Source organism: Merops nubicus, unplaced genomic scaffold, assembly GCF_000691845.1.
Source record: "Merops nubicus isolate BGI_N331 unplaced genomic scaffold, ASM69184v1 scaffold2502, whole genome shotgun sequence".
In the NCBI taxonomy this organism is placed as follows: Eukaryota; Metazoa; Chordata; class Aves; order Coraciiformes; family Meropidae; genus Merops; species Merops nubicus.
Window position 1 is genome coordinate 58,816 of NW_008594074.1, and position 27,409 is coordinate 86,224.

At 37.6% G+C, this 27,409-nt stretch overlaps 1 protein-coding gene across 1 annotated transcript; it reads right to left on the minus strand.

Moving 5' to 3' along the window:
* CDC40 (cell division cycle 40) lies at nucleotides 1-27,409 on the minus strand (the record flags this gene model as incomplete). The annotated part of the gene is made up of 14 exons (XM_008935610.1): nucleotides 1-464; nucleotides 1,397-1,541; nucleotides 3,754-3,830; nucleotides 8,477-8,610; nucleotides 8,694-8,809; nucleotides 9,951-10,052; nucleotides 11,470-11,515; nucleotides 12,105-12,179; nucleotides 13,595-13,734; nucleotides 15,366-15,462; nucleotides 15,905-16,044; nucleotides 17,792-17,875; nucleotides 25,662-25,791; nucleotides 27,323-27,409. Coding segments are annotated over 14 exons (1,551 nt in total), but the record flags the coding sequence as incomplete, so codon positions are not given.

Sequence of the window (27,409 nt, forward strand, 5' to 3'; positions counted from 1 at the left end):
AGATTTTGTTAAAATGATTTTATTTTACAAGAGTGTTTTCCACAAAAAGTGACACGACAAACTAACACTTGATTCTGCATGCTTAAGATGACCTCAACTACTCACACTCAGAGGTCATATTTAGAACTATATCCTTTCAGTTGTGTCTTCTGAGTATCTCCCATTTTTTAGTGCATATATACAACTAGCTGGACTATTACAAACATCTACCCATCCTTACAGCAGAATTCAGTCTAATCTCAGCTGTATCCATGACTTACATCTTTAAAACTTTGTAGGATCCTCTTTAGTCCCACAGTTTAATAAGACCGTCCCAGCCACACGTAATGACTTTAGATGTTTCATGTGGATGCCACACTGCACCAATACAGACTTTATCATGTGCTTTCAATCTGCTGTAGAGTTTTGTTGTCTTCCAGTCCCAGATGTTCAGTTTTCCATCTGCATCTCCAGATATCACATAGCTATATTCACAGGATTAAAATAAAAAGCTGTATCACGTGTGAAGACTGCTTATATTAGAATATTTTTACGCTGAGCAATGGAAAAGAGCTTCACCCAGTGAGGTTCCTGTCTGACAGCCTGCAAGCACCTACCAAAGACTTGGCATCCATTCATGCTGTGCTCTGAGGCACACAAGTCCTGCAGAAGGTGATTCATCAACTGCGAGGTAAATGTGCTAAGCAGTGTGATTATACCGTGCACCGTGCTACTGGAACTAAGGAGAATGTACCTCAGCAAAAGAGAAAGTGACAGAAGTTTCTCCAAAATTTATAGACACTTCTCTCCACTTTTTCTTCCAGTTTTGCTGAGGTTATTTTCCAGTTTGTTTGGTTTTTTTTTTTTTTTTTTTTTTTTTAGCAGTGTACGTACGTACAGTGGTAAACGTGTGAGCATATTGCTAAGCAAACAGGATGAAAAAGATAACAATAAATGAGGACACCCACACCAGACCTGCAAACTGGGAAAACTGGGCAAGTCTGAATCCCAGGAATTCTAGACAAGAGCATACTGCAGGAACAGACCCTGTGCTGCAGACCTGTGCAAGGAGAGCCAAATGCACATCAGAAGCAGGAGCTTCCTTGTGCTGTACCAGGGTTAGGCCAAGTAAGGGGAATCTCTGGATGGTTTAACAGTAGAGTAAATCATCTTTGCAGCATGGGGAATCTGGACTACACGGGCTGTTTTCTAAACCCTGCTCAGAGCAACCACTGAGTATAACTTAATCCTATCAAATGATATGAATAAACTTGTTCCGTTCTGCTGCCTGGCTAGAGAACTAATGCTGAGTTAAAAGGATGGCTGTGCATCAATGAATGTAGCAGAGGATTCAAAAATAATTTCAGTGTCTGTGTCAGCAGGTTTTAAGGTGAAGCCCATTCCCACAAAAACTTACCTCATGTCAGGTGAAAAATCTACTTGACAAGCGTAGCCAGCTACCATGTGACCTTTGAAAATTTTCTTTTTGTTTAACCTGAATCTGTTCTGAGCTCCAAATATCAGAATTTGGTTATCCATTGACTGGCAAGCCAACCATTTCCCTATAAATGCAATAAACAAAGGTGGTATCAGAGTGCTGCATCTGAAGAAACGGACAACTGGAATGTTTTAAGATACTTTTATAACTTTTCTTGCACTATCTTAATTCAGATTTTCATCATGTATCAGGGTCAGCACTTGATGCTAGATAGCAGTTGATACTGCTTCTGCCTGGTACAACTGCCAAGAGGCAAAACCTTACGTTTGACAGGATTTGGGATGCCTGTTCCTGCAAAATGCACTCGGGACTCTATAAAAGCTCTGTCTATAACAATGATGTGCTGCATCAACCCCAGTGACATACTGATAGATTTTTAAGCTACTGCGTAAGCTTGCTCATGCACATCATCAAGTAATTCAGATGAGGGGGAAAAAAACAAACACACACAACCCATCTTTCTGCAATCTGTTCAATTACCTGTTTTGTGGGTAGTCTAAGACGGTCAGCTATTATTTTCTTAATGAGAAAAACAGGTCTAAAGTAGACTCAGGAGTTAAATCCTTACATTTTTGCAACTATTTAGTATTCTCTCCCCTAATGGAATGCAATTTAATAAAGACACTTCAGTGGAAAAAAACCCAGGCTTTTCTGATACTTAGTCTATAGCATTTTGCATCTTGGCATTGCATTAACTCCTGCCTGATAATTCAGTGCAGATGACATGCTACAGAATACCACAGAACAAAGACTTCTGTCCTGAACTCTGCCTATCACCACTGCCTTTACAGTGTTTTATGCAAACAGTGATAACATAAAATGTGCTGATGTGACTGCAAATCTGGTCACAATTCCAGCTACTAGCCTGGAATTTGAGGATTTTCTTCAGCCTCCCAAAGAAACAGATCAAGTGTGCACCCCAAGCATATTATTCTCCTCTTCTACTTTATAAAAGGCCTGTTTGCTGCATTGCTTGAGAGGAGAAATTTAATTGATGAGATTCATAAATCAGTGTCCCTAAGCAGAAATGTTCTGCATCTGTAAAATTTTCAATTTATTTTTCTTTAAAGGACTCATTTAACTCCAAAATGATGCATGGTGTGTCTGGCATAATCTGTAACTTAACTACCCCAAAAGAACTTGTTTTGTGTGATACTGGAATATTGCAGGTCGAGATAATGTTAGTTAATGTGACAGGTGATGTCTTGAGCTGGAAAGATGACTTTGTCATTCCTGACATCATTTACTGTCTCATCTCAGAAATCAAATACTCAAATGCTGTCCGGCCAGAACAAGAGGAAGAGTGAGAAATCCAGTATTTCAATGTAGAAGAATGAGAAAAAACTGCAAAACTGCATGAGAATATTGGAAGTTGTAAAATTTCAGAAACAGGAGTTGAAAAAGGCCAGCTTGGGAAGCTAAGATTTTTAAACGCAGCTATATTTTTCTCTAGAATCTTCCTTTTTAGATTTAGAAACCCACTTCTATTGTTAAAATATTTACACTGAAAAACAAATATAACTTGATGCTTATAGCTGGCTGAAAACATTAGTTCTGCTAGTTGATCAGCCACTACTCAGCATAATGGGATTGTTAACTGTAAATCTGGCAACACTTTAATAATGTTGTCACTAAAGCTATTTAATTTTGGCCAAAACAGATACCAGAGAATTTGTCCTGTCAGAAGGATTTTCACAGATTACAGGAGGCACTAAACTTTTACCCTCCTTCAGTTTGATCCTGACTGAATGATATAAACACCATTAAAACATTAACATACAGAAACACTGAGATAATTTGAGATTTCTCTTATGCAAGAGCCATTTGAGCTATATTCAGAACAGAAAGTAACAGCATTAACAGGATAATGTACAACATCAGTTTCTGCTTTAAAGGTGGCACCACAAGGACTGCTGAACTTACTTAGTATTTGGCAGCCATCGTCAGTTCCCACCATTGTTTCTCTTGTTAAATCCAGAAAAGAGCACATTTTAGCTCTTGGAAAAGAAAGAGTCCTTTAGCCCTATCTGCACGAAAGTCTAAATTTAAATTTATACAGCTATACTGATACAACCCCTCATTTTGATAGACTTTTATTCTAAGACTTTTAAACCAAAACCAGATCCAGTCCAATCTTGGAATAAATGCACACGCCGATTTGGGGAAGGGTAGTGTGAGATGACACGGGGATGCAACAAAGCAACATTACAGAAACATAATGAGTAAGACATGCCCACGTGAACTAGACCTAAGAAGGCAGAAAAGTGTTAACCTACCATTTGGAGACAACGTCACGGCTGGCATCGAATGCATACTTGGCTCAGCTATGTACTTGAAGTCTACAGGAATGTCCCTGCAAAAGGAAGAAGCATGTGTTTCATAACAACATAGAGATCTTCCAAAGGGCTGTCTCTAGGCAGCTGATTTATTCAGCAAGAGTGTGTGGTAGTGTCCAAAGGAAGAACGTCAAGAAAAACCTTGAAAATGTGAAAGCCCACATAGAGAGCTCCAGCTGTGGAACCATCTCGAAGGTAACTTCTGATAGAGTAAATTTACCCCAATCAAATGACCCAGGGTCTAAAAGCAGAATTGTAATTCCACTTACTAAGAGTAAAACTGTAACACAAAGATACTCTGTTGCCTCCAGTTAAATGCAGCTCTTACAGAAGTCTTATACAGGTAGCAAGAACAGACTGATAAATGCACGTATCTTATTGGAACATCCTACTGACCTGAGTTTTGTTTTAGCTAGGAAAGATTCTAGCTAAAACAAAACTACTTTTTTTTTTTTTTTTTTAAATTACTAAATGGAGAAGAAAATAGGAGTCTCACTCTCTCATCTCTTTGACAATGCCCTTTTCCTCCTCCTCTCCCCAAATGGGATGCCAATCAATTCCAACTGTTCACATCTGAGCTGAACCATGAACTCCCTGGTCTCAAATGCACACAAGACTGTGCCAGTGTATGTGCTAAGGACATACACTGTCCTGTACAAAGGCCTGAGGAAAAACCAAGTACAGTCAAATCCTTACTCTGCAGAACTGTCATTTGTTTTTGACTATATAAATTGAATTACTAACGGTCTGTGAATATTCACAGTATTCCTCATACCCTGCACTGGAAGACTGGTAAAAAGGGAAGGCATGCACATGTCTTTCTCATTAAGCAAAAGAAATCTCCAGCAGAAAATAGATTTGATTAATGTACTCAGCAGAAAACACACGCAAAACGTTCTGTAGCAGCATTAATGAATACAAAGGGGATGGTTCTGACTTCATTGTCTAATTTACAGAGTAGAAGGGCTGCTGGGACACGGTGGGAGCAGAAAGCGTGGGTGGCTGCCCTGTGCGAGCTGGCCGAGCCTTGCTGGATGGCAACGCATCGACATTAGCAAGGTAATTAGAATTCTGTTTTATCCTGGAGTAAGTTGTTTCCCGTCATCCTGTGTTAAGTAACGTGCACATGGGCAGCGGGGTGAGAAGCTGCTCTGCTGTCAGGAAGCAACACAAATGCTCCTGTGAGTTAAATGTTAAAATCATTTACCCCTCAGAATAAGAAGGGCAACCCACTCAATACACTGTGGATAAAAGTCTCTGCAGGGGTAACTGGCTCCCAAACAGGCAGATCCAAGACCACTGTTGGACAGTATATCTGTAAAGGAGTAACGAAAGTCCACATAATCTCTGAGGCTGACCAGCACGGCAGCACAGGAAATGCAGCCCCCTGTGCCCCATCCTATCCTTTTGCATTAAATTCCCACACAGCTTCAAACCCCACCTGCAACAGGACACAAGGTCATCACTGCAGTGATGGCAGATCCTGATCAGCTCCCACCATCCAGCCCTTCCTCAGCCCACTGGTTGTTTGGAGTCCTCACTGCCAGGCAAAAGTAATCCCACTGGAAGCCCCATTAAAAAAAGTCTTATCACAGAAGGTGCATCTCTAATGCTGAATTGGAGTACTGCAGTGAGAAATCTAAATACAGCGTAGGTTGTCCTGCCTTCTCTCCCTTTACAAATGAAGGCAGACTCATCTGCTGGAATTTATTCAGGACAGCTCTGTTTTATGCTGAAGACTACCAGACACGTTTAGGAGAGCTGCAGGATATGCTGCATTAAACTATTAGGCAGAATAAAGAGATACATTTATGTTTCACATTTGCTTCCAGTCAAATTGCAAAATAAGTAACATCAGCCTGCTCCCTTAAAAAAAAAAAAACACTTTTAAAAAAATTACCAAGAAAGATGCTGTCATGCTTGCCTGACCTCAAAACTCATCTGATATATTGTTTGTTCAAATCTTTAAATCTAAAGATCTTCATGTCCTTTCCCAACTTCATAGTATTTCAAAGACTGAGAAGCTTTAGCTATCAAAAGTAGTATATGCTAGCCAAGATATAGACACCTGGTGCTCTGGGGTTCTAATACAACTTCTTCCCCAAGCAGGAGGAAAAGAAAAAAAGAAAGAAGGAAAAAAAACCCGCCGAACCCCAACCCAATCCAATTTTGGGATCTACATGTCATGAAGAGCTCTCTCAGGAGACTGCACTATCTTTACCAGCAGTGATGGAGAGGAAAGACCTGCTGAGGGGTACAGCTTTACAAGATGACAAGCCTCCTAAGCCTGTCAGGATAATAACTAAGCTACCACTGCACAGTTCTTGCTCTGCTAGCTTACTTGAAGATGAAAGGAAATAAAAACCTCCCAGGTCAATTGCCCAAATCATTTCACTGTTTATCCAAGGAGGATTAGAGGCATATGAAGCAGACAAAGACAGAACAACATTCTGCATTTCTAGAAGAACACAGAGTATGATACCCATGCCAACTGTAATATCACTGCTGTAACAATACATTCACATGAAATGCAAAAGGAGACAAATTTTGAAGTACTCCCATTAAGATTCCTAAAGACACTTTAATCTGCAACAGTCTGTGCTATGGTGTGCAGCCTGAGCTCTCAGCAACCAACCAGCTGCAGTCCAGCGTATGGTACAGCCACGTCTATGCATGGGATGGACTCTCAGGAGAAGCAGATCTAAATTCTCAGGGAGAAGTCCCTCACTGTGATGAAGTCTGACATGGCATCCCATTACCCGCTCTGCCCAAATCAATGTGTTTACAAAACATACTGTAAAAAAACCCTCTAGACAATTGAAATGAAGCAATTAGACCAGCTTTAATTACTGCCTTTTAAGGCCATAGTCAGGTCATAATTAATGCCGCTTTGTTTCTGTAGGATACTGAAGAAATATTGTGCAGAAAAACATGTCAAGAAACATGCCAAAATCACCCTAAGTTGCAAATAATATTTCTTATGAACTTAGGAAAAAAGGATTTGAGGTGCAGCATGAAATAATTTGCCATGGAAGTAATTTCAAGCTCCAAAAGCTTCTGTAGTGAATATATTAACTTATTTTTAATCCATTGTAAAAATCTGGATCTTGAAATTATAGAAATATGCCTACAAATCAATTAACTTATATCATGGCAGGCTGTGGAGAGAGGTTTTCAAGTTGTGCCTAGGAAGACAGCATTACATTTGCTTTTTATAAAACAAACAAACAAAAATCCCCAATGACTGTACTACAGAATACTGCCTACAGTTGAGTTCCCTATTATCTGAGCAAAGAATTTCTTTCTTCAGCATACAGCAAGCTCAGTACATACTTTTTTTCTTCAGAAAGAAAAAGCTTCTGCTACTGGAACAATCAGGTTGTCGTGTTCCCATGCCAGAATCTTTTTGCCTTTCCTGCTCTTCCCCACACTGACTAAATCCACCCACTTCACTATTTATTTCAGCCATCAACACCAAGCTCACAAAACAAGGGCAATCCAATCTCAAGGAAATAACATATTCGTGCAAATGAGATCATCCTCCCACTCGCCAGAGAGAAGACATTCCTTAGCAGACAGGATATTGTAAAGATTTTTCTTCAAGGAGCTCAGTAAATGTATGGGTCTAATTATGAAGTACTGAACAGAGGATCTTTTGGAGTGACATCTGGTGACAGCATTACATGTCTAGCCTAAGCCTGATTTCCAGACTTGGGTCATTACCACCACTGCTACTGCAATGACAGCAGCCCAACACAGACATGCTGAGACTTTTGCTGGCTGCTTGAGTAACATTCAAACACCCACAGATTGGAGTCTCTTGCCTAGGTTTAAAAAAAAAACAAAACAAAACACCAAAACCCCCAAAAACCTAGGAAGGAACTGACTAGTCACAGAGCTGTTGAACCAGTGCCTGTACTGTGCAACAGCTTTGCATGTGTGAACAGCAAAAGGAAATGAACACCTAAAGATATGGGAGTGACTATTTCAAAAAGAAATTTGAAATCCTAAAGAAATCTTGAAAGCCCTAAGCTTAATATCTTAGTACCCAGAACCTTGTGGAAAACACTTTGAATAGGACAGATTTGTTTTTTCCCCAGATGTCTTAAAAATTAGAAGCCATTTAAAATGATGTTTCTTTTGAGTTTTTCTTGGATAGACTTTCACTTTTCTGTCATCTGTTGTATTCATACTGTGGGTAACAATGATTGCCAAAAAACCCCAGACTAGCAGAAAACCAGAAGTGAGGCTACACTAAACCAGTTATTTCATACGTGGGACAAACATTGTATAATACTATGCACACCCAAGTTCAAAACTTTCAAAACTGACATATGCTAATGTAGCAGAGCAGGTATTGCTCTAAAAGATTAATTTAAGGGCTAATACTCCCTTGGGAAAAGGAGAGAGAACAGAGATCACTAATAGAGTGCAGCATGCTTCAGGCTGACAGGTATCTCATATCTGTCTTTGGGGGAAGAGGAAATCTGTGAAATGTCTCAAGCATTAAGCCAGAATAAGGTTTTAAAGCCAGCTCTTCCTTGGCTAGCTGGAGCTCAGTACACTCCAGTGCCCCATGTGCTAGGTAGACTTTTAAAAATAAATCCACTTTTCAGTTTGCTTATAATATACTTTAAGTTAAAATCCAAATTTTTAAACTTACCATTCCCAGACTCTTAAACTCTTGTCATCAGATGTACTCACAAACCTTCTATTTTCATCCACAAACACAATGGTGTTGACAGCTCCCAAATGCCTATCGTATTCCTGCACAATCTCACCGCTTCGAATATCCCACTACAAATAAAGAAGTCAGAATAGGACCTTCTATTTTACCACATATCAGAGTTTTTAAGGGAAGAGGTATTAAGTACACATACCTGCACAATTTTCTTATCAGACATTCCTGCAACGAAGAGATTTTGTTTATCTTCATCAGGATTGAACTTGACACAATAAGGAACCTTCCTGTTTGTGAATCTTGAAATACATTGCCCTGCAACAGAAGACCCATTCACAGTGCATCAGGTTGGAAGTTTTAAGGGCTAATTAATTCTTTGCAGATATTTATAAAAAAAAATTCATTTTACTTTTACTTCACTAACAGCAGAAAATACTTGTCTTAAATTCCTTGAGGAGATTAGAGGGTAGGATTTACTGTGCTCCTTGGTTAGACCTTCTTTCACATGTTTGTATGCACATACCTGTATAAACACTTACAAACTGTTCCATACCTTTACTACAGTTTTCCAAACAATATAACTGCTTGGTACCCTCTATGTCATCAGGACATATCAAGGACATCAGGACTGCTCAGGATACCACAAGCTGACCACTGTCTGCAAAGCATCACCTCCTTAGAAACAGAGGTCTTCTTGACAACAGACTAACTCAGGCAAGAATTCCTCAATCCTAAACCTAGAAAAGGATAACAGTAATAACTGGAGAATTTGACTTACACCTTTCTGGCTGTCACCTATATAAGACTAGTGGCACTGATAACCAAGAAGGCTAATATCTTTTTCAAACATGGAAACTTCCTGCTTTAGGAACAGACTTAAGAATACTGACAAAATCTACCCTGTATCTTTTTAGCCTAAGAAATTAATTTTGAGCAGAATGTTACCAAGCATCTCCCAGGCAGTTCTATGAAAGCATCAGATCTACCCTCCAACTCCCTACACCAGCAGCTCGATTTTGACCACCTTTTCTTATTTGCAGTGCTCTTCAAGTTCAGCTTAACCAAAAGTTCAAGTGAAATGATCATTCTAAATTAAGCATATTTAGGTCTAAAGTGTGATTTCATTACTTAATTTTATGCCTGTAAATATGCAATTACCTGATGTGTCAAAATTTTGTCTTTTTGCTGAAAATTGTTCTAGTATTACAAATAACTATCAAACTTCTTAGTTAAAAAGGTATGTGAAATACAGGTAGGTAGTGGCAGTTGCACCGTTACAGAGAACAACAAAACATTTAGGAAAAAAAAGACTATCCATCCTGTAATGAAAGTCTAAACACTCAACCACAAGATGGTATTAAGGATAATTGGAAACAACCAGACTGATAATGCATCTTGATATTTACTATTAATTAAACATAGTGCCAAATAACAGTGTCTACAAATAGAAGCCTACCTGTTTCAGTGTCCCAGAGTTTAAGATAGCGGTCATATGCAGCACTAAGAAACTGAGTGCCAGCATTATTAAAACAGATGTCTCGAACAGCTTTACTATGTCCTACAAGACAGAAAAAAAATATGAATGGATAAAAGTTCATCATCACGCTTAGAATGATTTTTTTTTTTTTTTTTAAATATTGTTCAAGGTAAATGCTCCAGTCTTTAACAATGCAAAGAGAACAAGGAAATCGCTTATTGAAGTTCTTCATGAGCACTAGTTAAGAGTGGTTGAAGTGAGAAAGAACAAGTAACTCCTAAGGAATGATGAGAATAAAATCCAAGCCCCCTCACCACCTCTAAAGCACTGGAGAGAGAAACTACAGCACTGCACAGAACCAGCCACTGCACATCATTCATAAATGGATATATAAGCAGAACTTTAAGTGCTGTTGGCTTCAAAGATTTTTCTGGTCACAGTTAAGAGCTGCAAGAGAAGCTTAAAATACTGTAATAAATGTCAATATCTAGTGAAGAAGAGGAGAGAAACACTACAGGCGATATACTTAAAGGAGAAACATTTATAATTGGAAAACAGGTACAAAATATGGGAAATAGTATATAAAAAAATTAAGAATGCTTTCATCTGGTGTTAACCTTGCTAACCCTCAACCCCAGTACTTTCATCTGGCCACTGCATCTGACTTGTAGGAGATCTCTTTAGTTAAAATATTGCCACATTAACTTAAACATCACGAAATAGCAGGTGAATCTCATTGGTAATAAGGACCTTTTGAGAATAACAGAGAAACTGTTCAGAAAGAGCAGTCTGTTGAGAGAGAACCTTTTTTGAGCCATCATCTTTGCCACACTGCTGTCACCAGAAATACTGGGTGAAAAAAAAGACTTCTTTGTTGTTACTCAACATACATTCACTTAGTGTTCCAGAAATGTTCCCATTTCAAAAGGAGAATCAGCTACTTTTGTTCTGCATTCAAGGCTGCTAAGAAGTATGTATTTCTCTGTCTCTCAGCTATCTGCTTTAAAAAGCACCTGTTACACTGACAAAGACAGCAGCTGAACTGAAAGAAAAAGATTTCCCATGCTTTTGCAGTAGAAATTCAGCACACAAGAGATCACCTATTTAAGATGGGATCAGCAGACCATGGGATGTCCTCACTGCTTAAATACAGAGTGCTGCTGTTCTCAACATGAAGTTGGAACAATTTAATTTCACAATTTTGGCTTTGGAAAGAAGTCTTGCATAAAGTATTGATGACTACAGTACACTAATGTTTTGTTTTAAGGGTCATAAGGTGTTATACATCAACATTACATTACTTGGAATAATGACAAAGGTTCAGTAAAACCTTGTACCTTTTTCCATTCTTATTGCTATGATCATACTGAGCACTATTTTCCTCAGATGCCTACAAGTCCTCTCTATGATAAATTAATAAGCTAATCTAAAGCATATCCTTCCATTAGTTTGTTTAAAATATACATCAGTTTAAAATAATAAAAAAATATACTATTACCAATAAATGTTCGTAGGCATCTTCGATCACCATATACTTCCCATAGCTTGGAAAATAAAAATGAGAGATGAGGAGAAAAGATGTAAATCGTTAAACAACAATTAAGCATAAACATATATGCTAACATCTTTTAAGAAATTAACTATAAACATATGAGATCTACTAATTATTCACAATGATCTACCCAGAAACCCACAAGAATGCTCTATCACTCTCTTGTTAGCAAAAGCCATATAAACTCATCTTTCTAATAGGATGTATGCTGGACTGAAATGAGGTTAGTTCAAGACCACAAATGCTTCAGTAAAACATTTCAGCAGAAACATATTGCTAGTTATAACACTAGACTTCACAGAAAATTATTATCACAACAAAGACAGTAACCTGAGGAACTTGCGACCTTCTAAATGCTATTACTAAATGACTAACACTGTTCTAACACCCACAGTCTTGTGTATTATATTTCTATCATTGCTCCAATTAATTTGTAATTTTAAAATTCAAGTCAGAAAAATAAAAGTAACACAGAGAAAAGGTATTTGGTAGAAGCACCAAATGTTTATTTATTCTAAAATGCATTGTCTGTATTCAATGATGGTATACAACATATACATGGAAACAGGAAAATAACTCACCTTGATTTTGCAATCCATAGAGCATGACAACAGTATATGTCCAGAGAGAGGAAACAATCTAACTGCACTGACACCCTGTAAATAAGGATATAAGTAAACAGTAAGTGGAGCATCTGGATATTTCCCTCAGTTCTCTTGCTCACTTTTTTAGGTAAAAAGCTAAAGTTTATCTTCATAAAATATACATATACTGTATCTTGAAAAGAAATCTCCTACCCACATTCCATTTTAGAAACAGCAATAATTTTTAACAACTGTTAAAGGCAACAAATTGATTTCCTTCAACAGCTGTATATACACACCCTCCTTCAATACTTACACCATTCCTGTGGTAAACACAGCAAATATAAACTGTGGGTTTAGGTGAATGTTTCTATATAAGCCTCTTCAGAGGGGGCAGGTGAGGAATTTTTCCACACACACACACTAAAAAAAAAAGTTTCTGGCCAGCTCCATTTCTTACATATACTACTAGTGGCTTCTAACCACTGTACTCAGATTCACAGTGCACATACATCTGTATTCCAAGGACACCTTCCAGAGGAAGTCCAAAGAACCAAGTACTCATGGTTTCCATTTCACGTCAGTTACTCTACTGACATCCCACCCAGTTCTTCCCCCCCATGGTTGGAGTTGGGTCCTTTAATCCTCCCTATTATTGTCTACTTCTATCCTGCAGCTTTTCTAGTTTGTTAGCCCACATTGCTTAGCTTCTCTCACCAATATCACCATTCATCTCATTTGAAGTAAAAAGATATTGTACACATCAGTCTGTTCTAATAGAATAATAAACACAGGAGTGACTAGAGCTCCGGGGAAGAGATGACAGTTGTGGAAAGTACTGATAGTTGCAGCTACAAGCTCTTTGATGAAGCAATCATTAAAGAAGAGTTTGGAGCTGTGACAACTGAAAAATGGTAAAAGCTAAAAGTGTTCCTTGTGTCCTTCTTTCTTTCATCTTTCATATATCATTAAAGTGCTGTTCACTGCAGCACAGCATAATCCTTCAAGCAATACCCGAAATTAAGGGACAAAAGAGGCACAAAATTTGAGCATAAGCTTTACAAACCTGACCAGTAAACCACTTTTTTAATACCAAAACTATGTATGCAGTTATGGGCTCTGACACAAGAACTAACTGTAGATGTTAAGTAGCATCATCAAAAAAACCTCTTAAAAAGGCACATCTCTCAAAGGTAAGAGCTGTATTTGGGAAACCTGTAATGTTGATGCATCATAATCACAAAACCTATGAAACTTTTTGTAAATTTGATATGAAACAGCCCGCAAGTACTTTTACTATATATAAAAAAAACAACCAAACAACAAAAACAAACCCCCCTCACACCACCACCATTTTCAGGGATCTCCAGCATTACCCTTATTCTTAAATATTCCTTCCTTCTACTGATAGCTCAGTTTTGTAGAAGTTACTAGCTACAGGCACAAAGTGAAGTGGCTTCTTATGATGCACAAGCACAACTTCTTACCTTTGTATGTCCAGACCACACATGGATTTGTTTCTTTGGAAGATAGCACTTCTCAGGTGGTACCGTGGAACGGAGATTAACTCCAACATCTTGAGGGACGTGAAGATAGGATCTTCCCTGATAGTCATACATTTCCTTAACTGAAAAGATAAACACAGATTTCTAAGAATCCAAGACTCCATATTTTAAAATGTTATAATCTCTGAAAGGCTCAACAGCCACACACAATGATAAGTTTTTCTCAACATAGCTGCTCTGCTGTGAAGTGGGGGAGAGGGGAACCAAAAACCCACTTCATATGACACAGATGTGGAATCTTATTTGATACCAGTTAAACTCAAATTCAGTAATTTCAGAAAGTCTGCTTGGCATCTAATAATCTGAACGTTAAAACAATCTCTCCCTTACCCATCTTGCTCATCATCAAACAGTAAGAGAGCTCCAGCCAACAAGGATTTGCTTACACTAACTCTGCAGGATTATCATATGCAACTCTAACCCTGGCATTTGCTTGCAGTTCACATTCCAGCCAGCTCTGTGCTGAGTCAGTCACATCAACAGAATTACAAACCAGAGAAAAAAGCTTGTTTGGCCAATGTGAACAAATATTGGTCAGAAGAAGCCAAGAGCTGCTCTTTAACTAGACTTGATTGGACAGTCACATATGCAGGGGTGCATTGTGCATGGAAATATGTATTTCAGTGTGGACTTGTGTTGAATAACCATGACATTAAACTGTGCACCAATTAAATTATTTTTTCATTTTCTGGGACACTGTTATGGCAGTTTTGGTTGTACAAGTAATCTCCTGTGCAGTATCTGTGTTTGTGCATGTATAAAAAATGGCGTATTTCTGAAATGTCTGTGTTTAAGAAGGCAGCTTTACTCTAGTAAGGTCTTCCATTGTGAAACTTCAGGCAGAAACCATGAAAAGCTGGATGCAAAATCATTACTCTTTAGGAGGCTTAATGGCTAAAACTTCAGCTTTGTTATGCTTGTTACTATTTAATCAACATTCTACTGCACATAAACAGTATGAAGTACTAAAGTCTTTAATGCATGTAAGAAAGGATGCTCCAGCTTTTGTGTGTGAGCCTGGCTGTAAAAAGTGGTGAACAAAGAGTGACAATGTTCACCCCACTATCTGTGCCAAGCAATAGAAGGCACGACTGTTTTGCATGCAGAGTTGAAGTAACTGTTTCCAAAGATCAGTTATTTCTACTTACCAAGCCATTTTCTTCAAAGGTACCACATAGTTTAGGCTTCCATAGGGTAATTACTTGATACACAATCATTCATAGTGTGACAGTCAGAACATTTACATTAAGAACTGAGGAAGTGTAAAGTCCAAGTCATTTTCTAAATCGTATGTAAAGCCATAACTCAAAGCACTACCTGCTGATGAAAGTACTGACACATAAAACTGCAGTAATTCTGATGCTGAAACTAAGCCAAACTCATAACTTTAAAATATTTTCTCTGTAAAATAGGAAAGGGATACGTGATTCTAGTAACATTAAAAATAAATAACTGGTACCCTGAAAGATGACATTTCCACACTGCTCTTCAGAGTATGAAGTGAAATTAGTCCAAGTTCATCTCTTTCCCTGTCCTTTATGTTTATGCCTGTGAGTGTTATTATCTCTGATACAGAAACATCAAGGTGCCTCAGCAAAACTGCTGAGACTGTGTGCCATACTTACTAATTAACACAGCAGGCAAGAAAACACAGTGAGCAAGAAAATAAGAACAGGCAGGAAGATGCCATTACCATGTAATATAGTCTTCTCCTCTCCAGGTTTATCATCTTCTAGTTTTCCTCTCTTCTGTCTCTTAGCTGTTATTTCATCCAACTCTTTCTGTTCTTCCTGGAAAAATAAAACATCCTCTCTTTAAAATTCAGAGTTCAGCATCATATAACAAAATCCAGAACCCTACCACCGTTCACTTACTATTAAGAACACATTTATTTGCTAAATAAGATTAGAAATATTTCTAAGCATGAATAAAGAGAATACCTTTATCAAAACCAGAACAGTTTGGAAAGCTATGTACACTGAAAAGAATGAAATACTACCTGTTATTTATAGCCTACAGGTATGCATCAGTGACTGAAGGAGAATGTTTGTTGGTTGGAGGGTTGGGGGTCTGAGTGTGTTGTTGCTGGGGTTTTTTGTTTGTTTGGCTGGTTTTTTTTCTTTTTTATCCAAGGTTTACTTTCAGTTCATTTCAAGCTGCTTCTCTTTATATCTGTTATGCCCATTGCAATGTACTGATAATTTTTATCTATTATGTTAAAGTAGTACTTACTTCTGTCGGTTTGGCTACTTCTTTTTCATCAACATACTTTGCCCATGGTCCCAAAAAGCCATCAATATTAGATGCATCATTCTCCTTGAATTTTTTCCTTTTCTCAATTTTCCTTTGTCCTGTTTCAAACACTGTTAAACCTGAAGAAAGAAACAATACACTGCCTAGCTGCTAACACAGAATGTAACATGATAGGTCACATCATAGCCAGCTTAAAAGAACAAAACATTGCCAGCACTCCTTCCAATGCACATGACAAAATGGAAAAAGCATTGAACAAAAGCAGTCAAAGCATTCCTAATTTTTCTATGAATACTGCTAGCTATGCACAGTAACACAGGAACCACTTAAACTGTGTGGCATGGTTTGTTAGAGTATTTAACCATGCATATTTAACAGTAAGTCTGCAGAACACATGAATGCATCAATTTTCATACTTGAAATAGTGCAGTAGGGTCCTAATAACAGGCTTCTGATCCCACTCACCTCTCTGCTTCCAAAAAACCCCAAACTCAAACCCCCAAACCAAAATAAGTCTCCCAGAACTCCAGCCACAACTGTGTATTGTAATTTAGTAAAAATTCAGAGAATCATAGAATGGTTTGGGTTGGAATAGACCTGTAAATGTGACCTGGTCCATACTCCCTGCAGTAAGCTGGGACACCTTCAACTAGATCAGATTACTCAGAGCCCTGACCTTGAACATTTCCAGGGATGAGGCACCTACAGCCTCTCTGGGCAATCTGTTCCAGTGTTGCACTAAGGTCACTGTAAAAAAGTTCTTCCTTATATCCAGTCTGAATCTACCTTTATTTAGCTTAAAACCACTACCCTCTGTCCTTTCACAGCAGGCCCTACTAAAAAGCCTGTCCCCATTGACACAGCCAGCTACCTCCAACCACTATGTTGTTCTTTCATAGAGATGCTAGCTTTTCAGAAATGCTGTGCCTCAGAATTTCATATGGGAGGAAAAAAAAAATTAAAGTTAAAAGCTGCTGAAGTAATGACTTTAAGTTTTTCAAGAGGTTGTTTATACAATTATGTGTAATTTTCAAACAATGTTTTCCTGCACCATCAGTAACACTCATCCGGTGCAAAGAAGCAAAAAAGAGCTTTGTATAGACAAGGGGAAACAGGCAACGTAAAAGTTAAAATAATGATCATATGAAGGCATCATAAATTAATAAAATTCCATTATGAGGTTATTTTTAAAATTTCTAAAATGATTTAATCTTAGCAATTTCTGTCTAATGTCTGTAGCTTCTATATCAAAATAAGTCTATTTTTTCTTTATCTGACTTTGGAAGGAAAGACTGAAATAACCTTGGATATATTCCATGGAAGACGACACAGAAATAAAGAAGCTTTGTATACACATGTGAATAAGATGTCAGAAAATTACATTCAAGGGAAACCATAACCATAAAGTTTATGCAGGTACAATTTTCCAATTGCAAACAAGTCGCTCTGAGTATTAAATATCTTGTATCAGAATATTAATTACAAACCCCATGCCTCTGGTAGTCATTCCTCCCAGAGGCACACTATGCCTTTACCATTTGGCAACCTTCCAGTGGTTTTTATTTTCCAAATAACCTGAACGGCTTAACTCTGCTAAGCAGAGATAACATGCAATTCCCACTAGAAGTCTTAGAGGTTGCATGCACTGATCAGTCTGCTACTGAGCAGCACGGCTGAAATGATCAGCCCAACAGACAGGTATCCTAAGGCAGACATATGGCAACTTCAGCTAACACAGAATTTAAAAGCACCAAAAAGCTGTTTCACATAATTCCTTCCTTTCCCAATACCTATTCAATTTCTTAGTAAAGAAGTGGAAACAGTCATCAGTTGCAAGTCGTTTATATGAGATTCTGAATTAAATACCTTGATTTTTTTCAGCTTCTTCTACAGAGCCAATATATTTGGTAGCAACTTCAGGGTTATCTATGGAGGGATCTAATGCATAACCTAGAACAAGAGAGGAAATAAAATAAATGTGATTTCAAGCTTTTTAGTTTTGTACAGCTCTTATTACTCTGCCTCCTTGCCCTGTCCAAAATTTCACGCTGATTCTCAAGAAGCAAGGGATGAGGAAGGGCTGATACTTTGAAATCCCATCAACTTTTCACTTGGCTTGAGTATTAAGATTATTATGAAATATTCCCATGATGCTCCTGAGTATACATGGCTGTCAGAATGCTTAAATTTTCCCAAGATACAGAAGCAAATAAATGTAACAGGTAACAGCTAACACAAGACACCAAGAGAAGGTAGTCACTGAAATCTTTCTGGTGGGAAGGGATCTCAAGGAGGTCCCTGGCACAACACCCTGCTCCAGGTGAGGTCAACACTGAATTCAGAACAGTTTGTTGCAAAGCAAACATTAGATTTTGAAATGCCACAGCAACCTCTTCTTGTAACATTGAGAAGGAGAAGACAGTCTAACATTGGTGACACGTGATTTTAAAGAGATGCTACTTTAGTTCAGGGTACTGCTCCTGGCTTGCAAAGCCAGTAAGTCACACTGAAACCAGCCCATTGCTGGTGCACACAGAGAGCCCTCTGGCTTCAGCAGCAGCCCCTCTGGCCCCACAGCCCCCTGCCCTGCCCACTACCTTCACTGGGTCAGAGGGAGTGCTACTCATCTCTGAAAGTCCTGGGGACGGCATGGCAGCAGCTGGAAGGAAAAGGAGGACAGGGATGGGGGAAAAAAATGAAAGCAGATAACATTTTCTAGGGATTTGTGCATATTCTGTCTCCCCCACCAGATATGATTTCATCCTCCTCCTGACAGGGCTGGGAAAGCTTGTTCGTGCGCTTTAACTAAAGGGGATGATATCAGAAGCAGCAGCAGTGGTCTTTAATTTTTAAAAGAATTAAGTATTCACATCTTCATTTCCTGATTACAGCTATTGAGTCACATTAAAGAACCCCAAACAACCCAAAACCTGCTGCATTTACTCTTATAAATAATTTATAAAATGTACCACCATTTCATAGATAATCAGGATATTTACAATTTTTGATACTGAGGTTCATGCATATCTTAGTTTTTCTCCATTTCTCTTGAAGTGAATAGCATGATCTTACGACAACAAGATTGACAAATAAATTAATCTAGTTTCCAAGGAACAGGTGCACTGAGCAGTTACTGACCACCATGGCTTTTTTTCTTTTGGGAAAGGCTGCACCCTGGTGGACATACTTGAATAATATTTAACAAAAATTGGTGGTGACAAAACGTCCCTCGAGGACCCAGTGAGAATTTCTCCATATCACAAAGGAAAAAAAATAAAAGAAAAAAAAAAGAAACAAAAGAAACAGTGAAGATACTAAACCCCGGTAAAGTAATCACCTGCACAAAATCAAAGAAATCCTACAGCACATAATCTAATTCCTACATTTTTGTTGATTCAAGACAATCATGAACAGTGGGACATTACACAGTCCACCCCAGACACCAATGGCCCATAAAAGCACTTGGGTGCATACAAGTTGAGAACCTATCAACACCATCGCAACAGCCAAAGGAGGTCACCTCCCCAAATATTTTTCAGAAAGGCTACCGTCCTAGAAGATGGTCCGATGAAATTTTTAGATACTGGAAAAAAATATTATTGAAATGAGTAGAAAAGCCATTCCAAGAACACAACAAGTGTTCCCATAAAAAAGGAGCAATCCACCTGCAGCCCAGCTCTGTAGCTTCAAAGACCCAGTCACTGAACAACATATGCCCAGATGCTCCATGAATAAGACAGAGAGAGAAATATATACCAGTGTCCTCTTAATAAACATAAACTCCCATTATACCTAAAGCAAACAACAACATTATTCTAGACTATTATTTGGTTATTCACAGAAGTACATCCTAACTGAGCAGACACTGCAATTAAACTTCTGCTAATTTAACTGCACGCTTTTAATAAACTACTATTTCAGTTAGTTCTCTTCCAAACTATAAGGTTTCTGTTAACAGCAGAGAGATGTTACTTTGGATTTATGTCAAAATCAATACAGTGGTTTACTTGTCCTCCAAATGTATGGACTGAGTCTGTGGGACTCTATTTGCTACTTGTAAAAGAGGGACAGTATTCTAATGAATAGGGCCCCTGGGCCAAGCACAGCTTCCCGTGGAAGCGGAGGCTTCTCGTAGCCGGGCTGAATTTGGTCCAGCATCATTCTCATAGAAAAGCTCTGAACAATTTCTACTTTCTCGTGGATATGTGAAAGAGAACCTTTTCTTTCTGGATGGGAGTCCTACAAAACACAGCTGCAAAAGACAGCTTGCTTTTATCCTACTCAGCTGGTGCGCCCTATAACGTACCCTGACTTCTACGTCTCCTTCAGTTTTATTTAGGAGGTAGGTATTTCATGCCACATTTTAGCAAGCAAAGGTATAATTCCACCTACATTCATAACTGTGGTACACCTGAAAATGGATGGCTAAATAATTGCACTTTGATGTGCTTTCCAGCAAGACAGCTAATTAAAGTATGTTTACAGTGTACTGTGTGTTGCAGCACACAGAGACCAAGAGAGCTCAGGTGTGTGGCAAAATACAGCTGGACTAACCCACTCCAACTGCACTGGTCTCTCCACAGAATCAAAGGAATCCAAGAATAAAATGCCTAAAACCATATGAGGTAATAGTGACAGTACGTGTTGCATGTAGCATGAGTAAATTAAAAAAAAAAAAAAAAAAAAAAATCAAAGTGTTACTTGCAAGTCAGAGTCATTTTAAGCTCTTAAAATACTAGTCTTACTACTGATGAAGTAATCCTGTTATAGCCAAGCTTACTGAATACTCATAAAGAGCTTTGAGATTCATGGACAAAAGACTGTTTCCTATTAAAAAGGACATTAATATCTTGTGAAGAAGAGATTTCAAAATACTAAATGCCGTATGAATGAAGTGGTTCATTTCTAGGACAAGCACTGATGCTGAAATAGCTATGAATTCTTTTTTCTACCATATTCATAAACAGATTTGTGTGCAGCATGTTAAAATTAATCTGTAATTCTGCTTCACAGTAAAAATTTATATATGCCCACATAACTAAGGAGAGCATATTGCCCTCTATTTTTTTTTAAACCAATGCTCAAAAGGGAATTTTCAAGAAAAGAGACTGTTTCTGCTAAGGGTATAGACACAGAAGAATAAACAAGTGCTTGTATTTTAGAACTTTCTAGTCTTTTTAGGAATGCTCCAAGGACTGCAACACTGAAGAAATAATGCTAGTTAAGCTTTTGGGCATTTACATCATAATGGCTTGTGAAGAGAAATTTGTTTTTCGAGACAGAAATCCTTGTCTTTAATAACTGATATTACATAAGAAGATTGCCTTACATCAGTGGATTCAAAATATGACTGTAGATGCAAAACCAGTTATCAGTTAAAAAAAGGTCAGACTCACACACAATACTTGATGGCTTTCCTTCAAAACGGGAGAGGAACTTATACAAGGTTATAAAACAGCCAACCTGGCCTATTTTATGCAATATTTTTATGGATTATGCCATCAGTAAAGGATCACATACCTGTAAAGCCTGCAGATGACACCAAAGGCAGTAGTGAAATGTTTCATTTTAGCAAAGACATGCTAAATGACAAATACAAAAAAAAACCCCCCGAAGTAACTGATTAGGTATAGAGGGGGAAAACCTGAGGTTTGCATTTGGCATGTTCCTCCTCCATTTTCCATGGACTGAGGGACAGTACAAAAGCCACTCAGTTAAGCTATGGTATTTTTGAATTTGTATAGAACACACACTGGAAGGGCAGATTGTTCGCAAGAGGTTGTTTACTGCAAAGAGAAGCCGCAGATCTTAACCTTAATGTGGAAAACACCTCTAGTGCCTGTGTCAACTTCACCTCTCCAAACTCCTGGAAATAAGGGAACCTTCCTGAGATGGTAGGTCTACCTAGATTTAAAAGGTTGTTGGTACTGAAAAGGTCCAGAGTGCTTTTGGATGAAATAGCTGAGCATAGTCAATAGTTACAGAAAACCAAGCAATTTAGAATGAACTCTTCCTTAGTGGTAACATCAGAAAATATCCACCTCAAAGTGGAATGTCAGGAGACTAAAGAATAAAGTAAGTGGTAATAAGACACTGGGACTATCCAAGAGATAAAGCTGAACCACAGTGCAAAAACTCTTGCCTAAGATTCCCTCAATATTACAGAAAAGGAACATAACAAAAACAATTCCGACTTTCCAAAGATGCTTTAGAGGAGATCTAAGGAACTACAGGTCAATCAGACAGATATTTGATCTGTTAGAGGTTTTAAACAGTTGAAACTCTAGTAGAGAAAATTGTGAGTAGACACTTGGATAAGTGTTATATATTGCAGCAGAGCTGAGAATATAGCTTTCTGTACAGGTAAAATACAATGACAAACAAAACCTTCAGAATATTTCTGAGGTGACAATCATGCAAACAAGCAAAAGTTTGGCTGATGTTGGACACCTTTATGAAACCAAGTCAGAATGATTACTAGGGTGCCTCAAAGGCATTTAAAAAACCCCACTGATCTTTACATAGTCAATGGATTAAACACTTCCACAGCATAGGAAAGTTGGTGGCGAATCCATGCTCAGGCCCATTCTGTCCAACATGTTGCTAAACAATCTGGCAAAAAGGAGCAAGCAGCTTTTACAAAGTTACTCAAAGTTGTAGAGAAAAATTCCATGCTAATAACTCTTAGAAACTAAAGGGAAAAGCCTCTTACTTTATTAGGCCACAGAACACAGTGAGATTAAATGTTAAACACTGTGCACAGCTTTGCTCTTCATCTTGGGAATGATACAGTGGAACGAGCAGAGACACAGAAGAGAAACAAGCACAGCCATAGGCATGGAAAGGCTGCAATAGAGAAACAAGATTGACCAGACCTTTTCAGGTAGCTGAAAATCAAACTGAAATAAAGTTACGGCCAAGATCTATAAAATAAGGAATGACACAGAAATGGTGAATAAGAAATGACTGCTCATTGTGTTTTCCAACACAAGAGAATACAGGACATCAAGTCGAACTTGAACGCTGTTAAGTGCCACAAGTTCAAAACAGGCACTTCCTCATTAGCAGCACCTGCAATATGTTACTACATACACAAAAAAACCTACTCAGGTTCAAGAAGCAGCTGGACAAATTTGTCAAAACCCAAACTAACAAATGGACTGAAAATTAATATTACCCTTAGTTGAGAGATTGTATTGTGGAAAAAAAGGATTCACACCTATCCCTATTAGTTTGCTTCGTTCTTCTACTCCTCCTTAGATGCTCATTGCTGCCCATCTGCCTGATAGGATAAAGGGCTGGAAGGACGCTCAGTTAATGACAGCATGGATGTTCTGAGCTATCCAAGCATTACAAGGAAAACGTACTTTTGACAGTAAATATTTACCACAATAATTTAAATATTTCTAGAAGGACTCCTGTAGTTGATCCGTTGTGGATACATGATCTCATTTAACTGCCCTCTCTGTCTTGTACCAGACCCATCCTTCATTTATAGTCACTGCTTATCTACATGCCAGCCACTGCAGATTTGTTTGAGACCTCCTGCCTTAGCACTATGGTGCTAAACTGCCTAACAGAGGCCAGAAATGTCAAAATCTGCAGCTTTTAAATAAGAGAGGTTTACTTAAGAGAGGTTTACTTTCTGTTCTTCCAATACATCATGATAGGCATTAAAAACATGTATGACTTAGATTTTTATGCCTAGCAATTATATTTGCATCTTTATACTTGGTCTTTTCTGAGAAGATATTTATTACCTACTTCCAAATGGAAGAAGAGAATATTGAATTTTTTAATAAGACAACTTTTTGACAACTTAAAGCAAGTGCTTTTTTAGCAGACCTGCTAGAAAGCCAGGATATCATGCTCATTTACTGCAACTTCTAGTTTGAACTTTTAAGCTTTTCAGTGCCTTTTCTTGCAGTTTAAATTGCCTTTTCATAGCTCCATTTCACTGTACCCAGATCATTATCTACTGAACATTTCTAAAAAGCCGAATATGATAATTGCACGTTTGCCAGTGTAAACAGAAAAGTATATTTTTATACCTTCTTGCAATATAGCTTTCAAGGCCGTTGCTGTACACTGATGATACAAACCAACAGTAAGAGCTTTGAGTAGACTTACTAGTTCTGTCTTCCCCCAAACAAAAAACTGCAAATACTATATGCCTATAGACCCTTTTTTCCAATATGTTTTACATACACGCACAAAAATGCACAACACACACAATGCCGCTTTTAATTTTAAAGAACAAAACATATTTTATCTTCTCAGATCCTGAATAGGCTCCTACCTGCATTGTCTGTCAAATTCTAACGTAGAAATTGCAATCAAGTAAATTAGTTATGCTATAGAACTAGACATTAATTTCTTAATATTAGCATTTTGCTAATATTCCACATCCTAACAACTGAGCAAAAAGTACCTACTAGCTAAAACTGCATAGAAAAAAAACCCTGTCCTACAAATGTATTTTGATTTTTTAACTTTTTGAAGAAAACCTCTAATAAAAGCCAAATATGAAAAGAAATAGGATGTTATAGTCTCTGATTCTAGGCAATTTTTTCTTCCAGGTTTCACTGTAATGCATGGCTCCCAAAGATGTTACCAATAAAGTCCCAATCTCATCCATCACATAATGCAGTAAGTGAATTCATGTTTCCATAAAGCCCTAAGGAATTTAAGGGAACTTTTGTAGGGAGGTGATTTTGAGGCACGACAGTTTGCAGGGAGTATTTTGAATGCAAATATGAATAAAAAAAGATGCAAGTCTGTTGTGCAAAAAGTTGAGTGTTGTGACACAAAGTTTGCACAAGAAGTATCAGAACTTGCCTAGCAGACTGAATTTGAAGAATTTCAAAGGATACTTCGACTGAAACCAAAGACTCATAATTGCAAGATAATTATTTGCAGTCAAGTTTAAACCAGAAATGTAAGGTTTCATTGAAACACGAGAAAAATTAACCACTGTTATATGTGAATACATGGCAGTTTTGTTCTTTCAGACATGTCCAAAAAGAATGCTTTGAATTCATAGTCTTTCCATGTTTTCCTTATTAAAAAAAACTCAACCATTTTTCTTACAATCCATAAAACGTATGTTTGAAACTCAAGCCTCTCCAAAACTCAAATGTTCCGTTTTTCAACCGCAGCTATTCACAAGTGAAAAGATTGCTCAAGGTAAGAAAGCAGCAACTATAATGACCACCAACACAAAGTTCCTTGGGTTTTTCTGGCAAAAACAGTTTAGCAACATATTCTCACTTTCTCTCATACCTGTTCATTCAGCTTGTACTTATAGGCAAACACCCTGAAGAACCTGCCAACCCAGCAAGGCTTCCTTTTGTTTCTGAGAGAGCTACCTTTAGTTCAAATCACATGAAAGAATCTATTTGCATAAAAGACCTGCAGTTAATTGTCATATTAAAAGTGTGAAATTTTGATCTGTGTTTTCTACCCTAATGCAACTAATTGAAGGATTAATTAAGAGAGGGTTTGTTGGAGGTCATACACTTAATTACAGTTTCAAAGGGAATTACAAAATGAGATTTCCCAGATAAATACTATGATTTCCACACATATGGATACTCATTCAAAGACCTTTCCTCATTTTAGTAAGTCTGTTAAAAAGCAGTTTACAGAACTCATTAACTGTTCTATACAGAACAACATATTTTGCCCTATCTGGGTTTAATAATGGTGGAGGTGAATTCCACTGTTAAGGACTTACCATAGGTTGCAAAAGTTCTTCTTTGTTGTTCAAACATGAAATCATTGATGTGAGCTGGTTCTGCGTATCCTGAAAGCATATTTCTAGGTGCAGCCATTTGTTGAGTCCTAAATGGGTTTTCTGGTCCAAACTATACCAACAATATTAAAAGAAAGTATATCAGAATTACTAATTTCTTATTTATGTGTACATACATTTTCAGGAAAAAACACAGGGGGAAAAAAAAAGACTTGTCTTTCAAAAACTGTAATGCAATATCACTTAAATTTTCTATTTCTTTATGACTACTGCAGTAACTTCTTAACCTGTTATTTTACACAGTAATCACTTACATAGTTGCTCTGAAATGCTCATTTTAGGATTGGACTTTCTAGCCTGTATTACTGGTACAGAGAACAAATCTATAGCAATAACAAAAAACATTGCCCTTCAATAAGTGATTGTTACAAGCATTCAGAAGACAAAAACACAGCATTCTGTTCCTTGCAAGGGGGAGATATTAAGAAAGACATATTAGCTCCTGTTAAATGTGTGAGCTTTATACAGAAATTACATTGCTAGTAATACTCTTTGCATTTAAAAAACAACTGGGGATTTGCTGTATTATTCCAGGAAACACACTTATGAAATTGCTTTGCTTTTCTTCTTGCAAGACAACTACTGCCAGTCTTCCTGACCATATTACGGTTAGAGAAAAGAACAAATGCAAAACACTGAGACTAATATAAAATGAAATTGTAACCCCTATGTGTGTCAGTCATATTTACAGACACATGAGACTGTCCCACATCAGGCTTCCCTAACTAAAACTCTTAAACAAGGTATCACTGGAGTAAGTTTAAACCTTTATTTTCACTAACACACTTTGTGGTTTTGGTATGTTGCAAAATGCAAGCTTGCTATGAAAAGGCCAGTTTATGTGGTTCCACAAGAGGTTTTCTAAAGATAAAGCATAACTAACGTAGAAATTTCAGATTGATGCAGCTTTTGTTTACCCTAGAACGCTAATCCCTGATCTAACAGAAGACAAACTGTACAAAAAAGTGAAATGCTTGAACAGCTACTTTTATCTTTCAGATAGCCTGTCACTTATAATAAAACAGAAAGTGGTTCACATGGCATCAGGCAGTCCAAATTCAGTCTAAAATGGTTTTTCACTATACACATTTAGCATAGCTTAAGTTACTAAAATACTTAACACTGATGTGAATACTTATACTGAAGGCACTTGAATTTCAATTTTAAATCCTCCTCTTAGAAACTATACATCCAAAGACTTACAATCATTCATTTTGCTCTAAGTAGCACAAGTAAATAGCAAAGATGTGAAAACAGTCAGGTACTACTTTAATGCAGTTCGCATTCTATTCAATACCTTTATAATGCTATTTTCCTGCCTTGATGTTTAATTTCCATAACTAAAACTCTGATAAACATTTTAAGACTCTTCTTGGAACAGCTTTATGCAGAATATTAAAATTCAAGCATTAAAAATACCAACACACCTCTGTAGAATCTTTTTTCAGTTTACCCAAACTAGATTCCAAAATACAGCAAGTATTCAAAGAAGATATCTTACATGAATTTCACATGAGATTTATAGAACCTCTGCCCTTTAAGCCAAAGTCTTTTCTGCTCTACAGATCAATATTGCTCCTTACCTCAGGTGCAAACATGGTATCATAAGTGGGATTGTATTGAACTTCCTTGATAGCAGGATCAAGGTGGACTCCTGTTTCCACATCTTC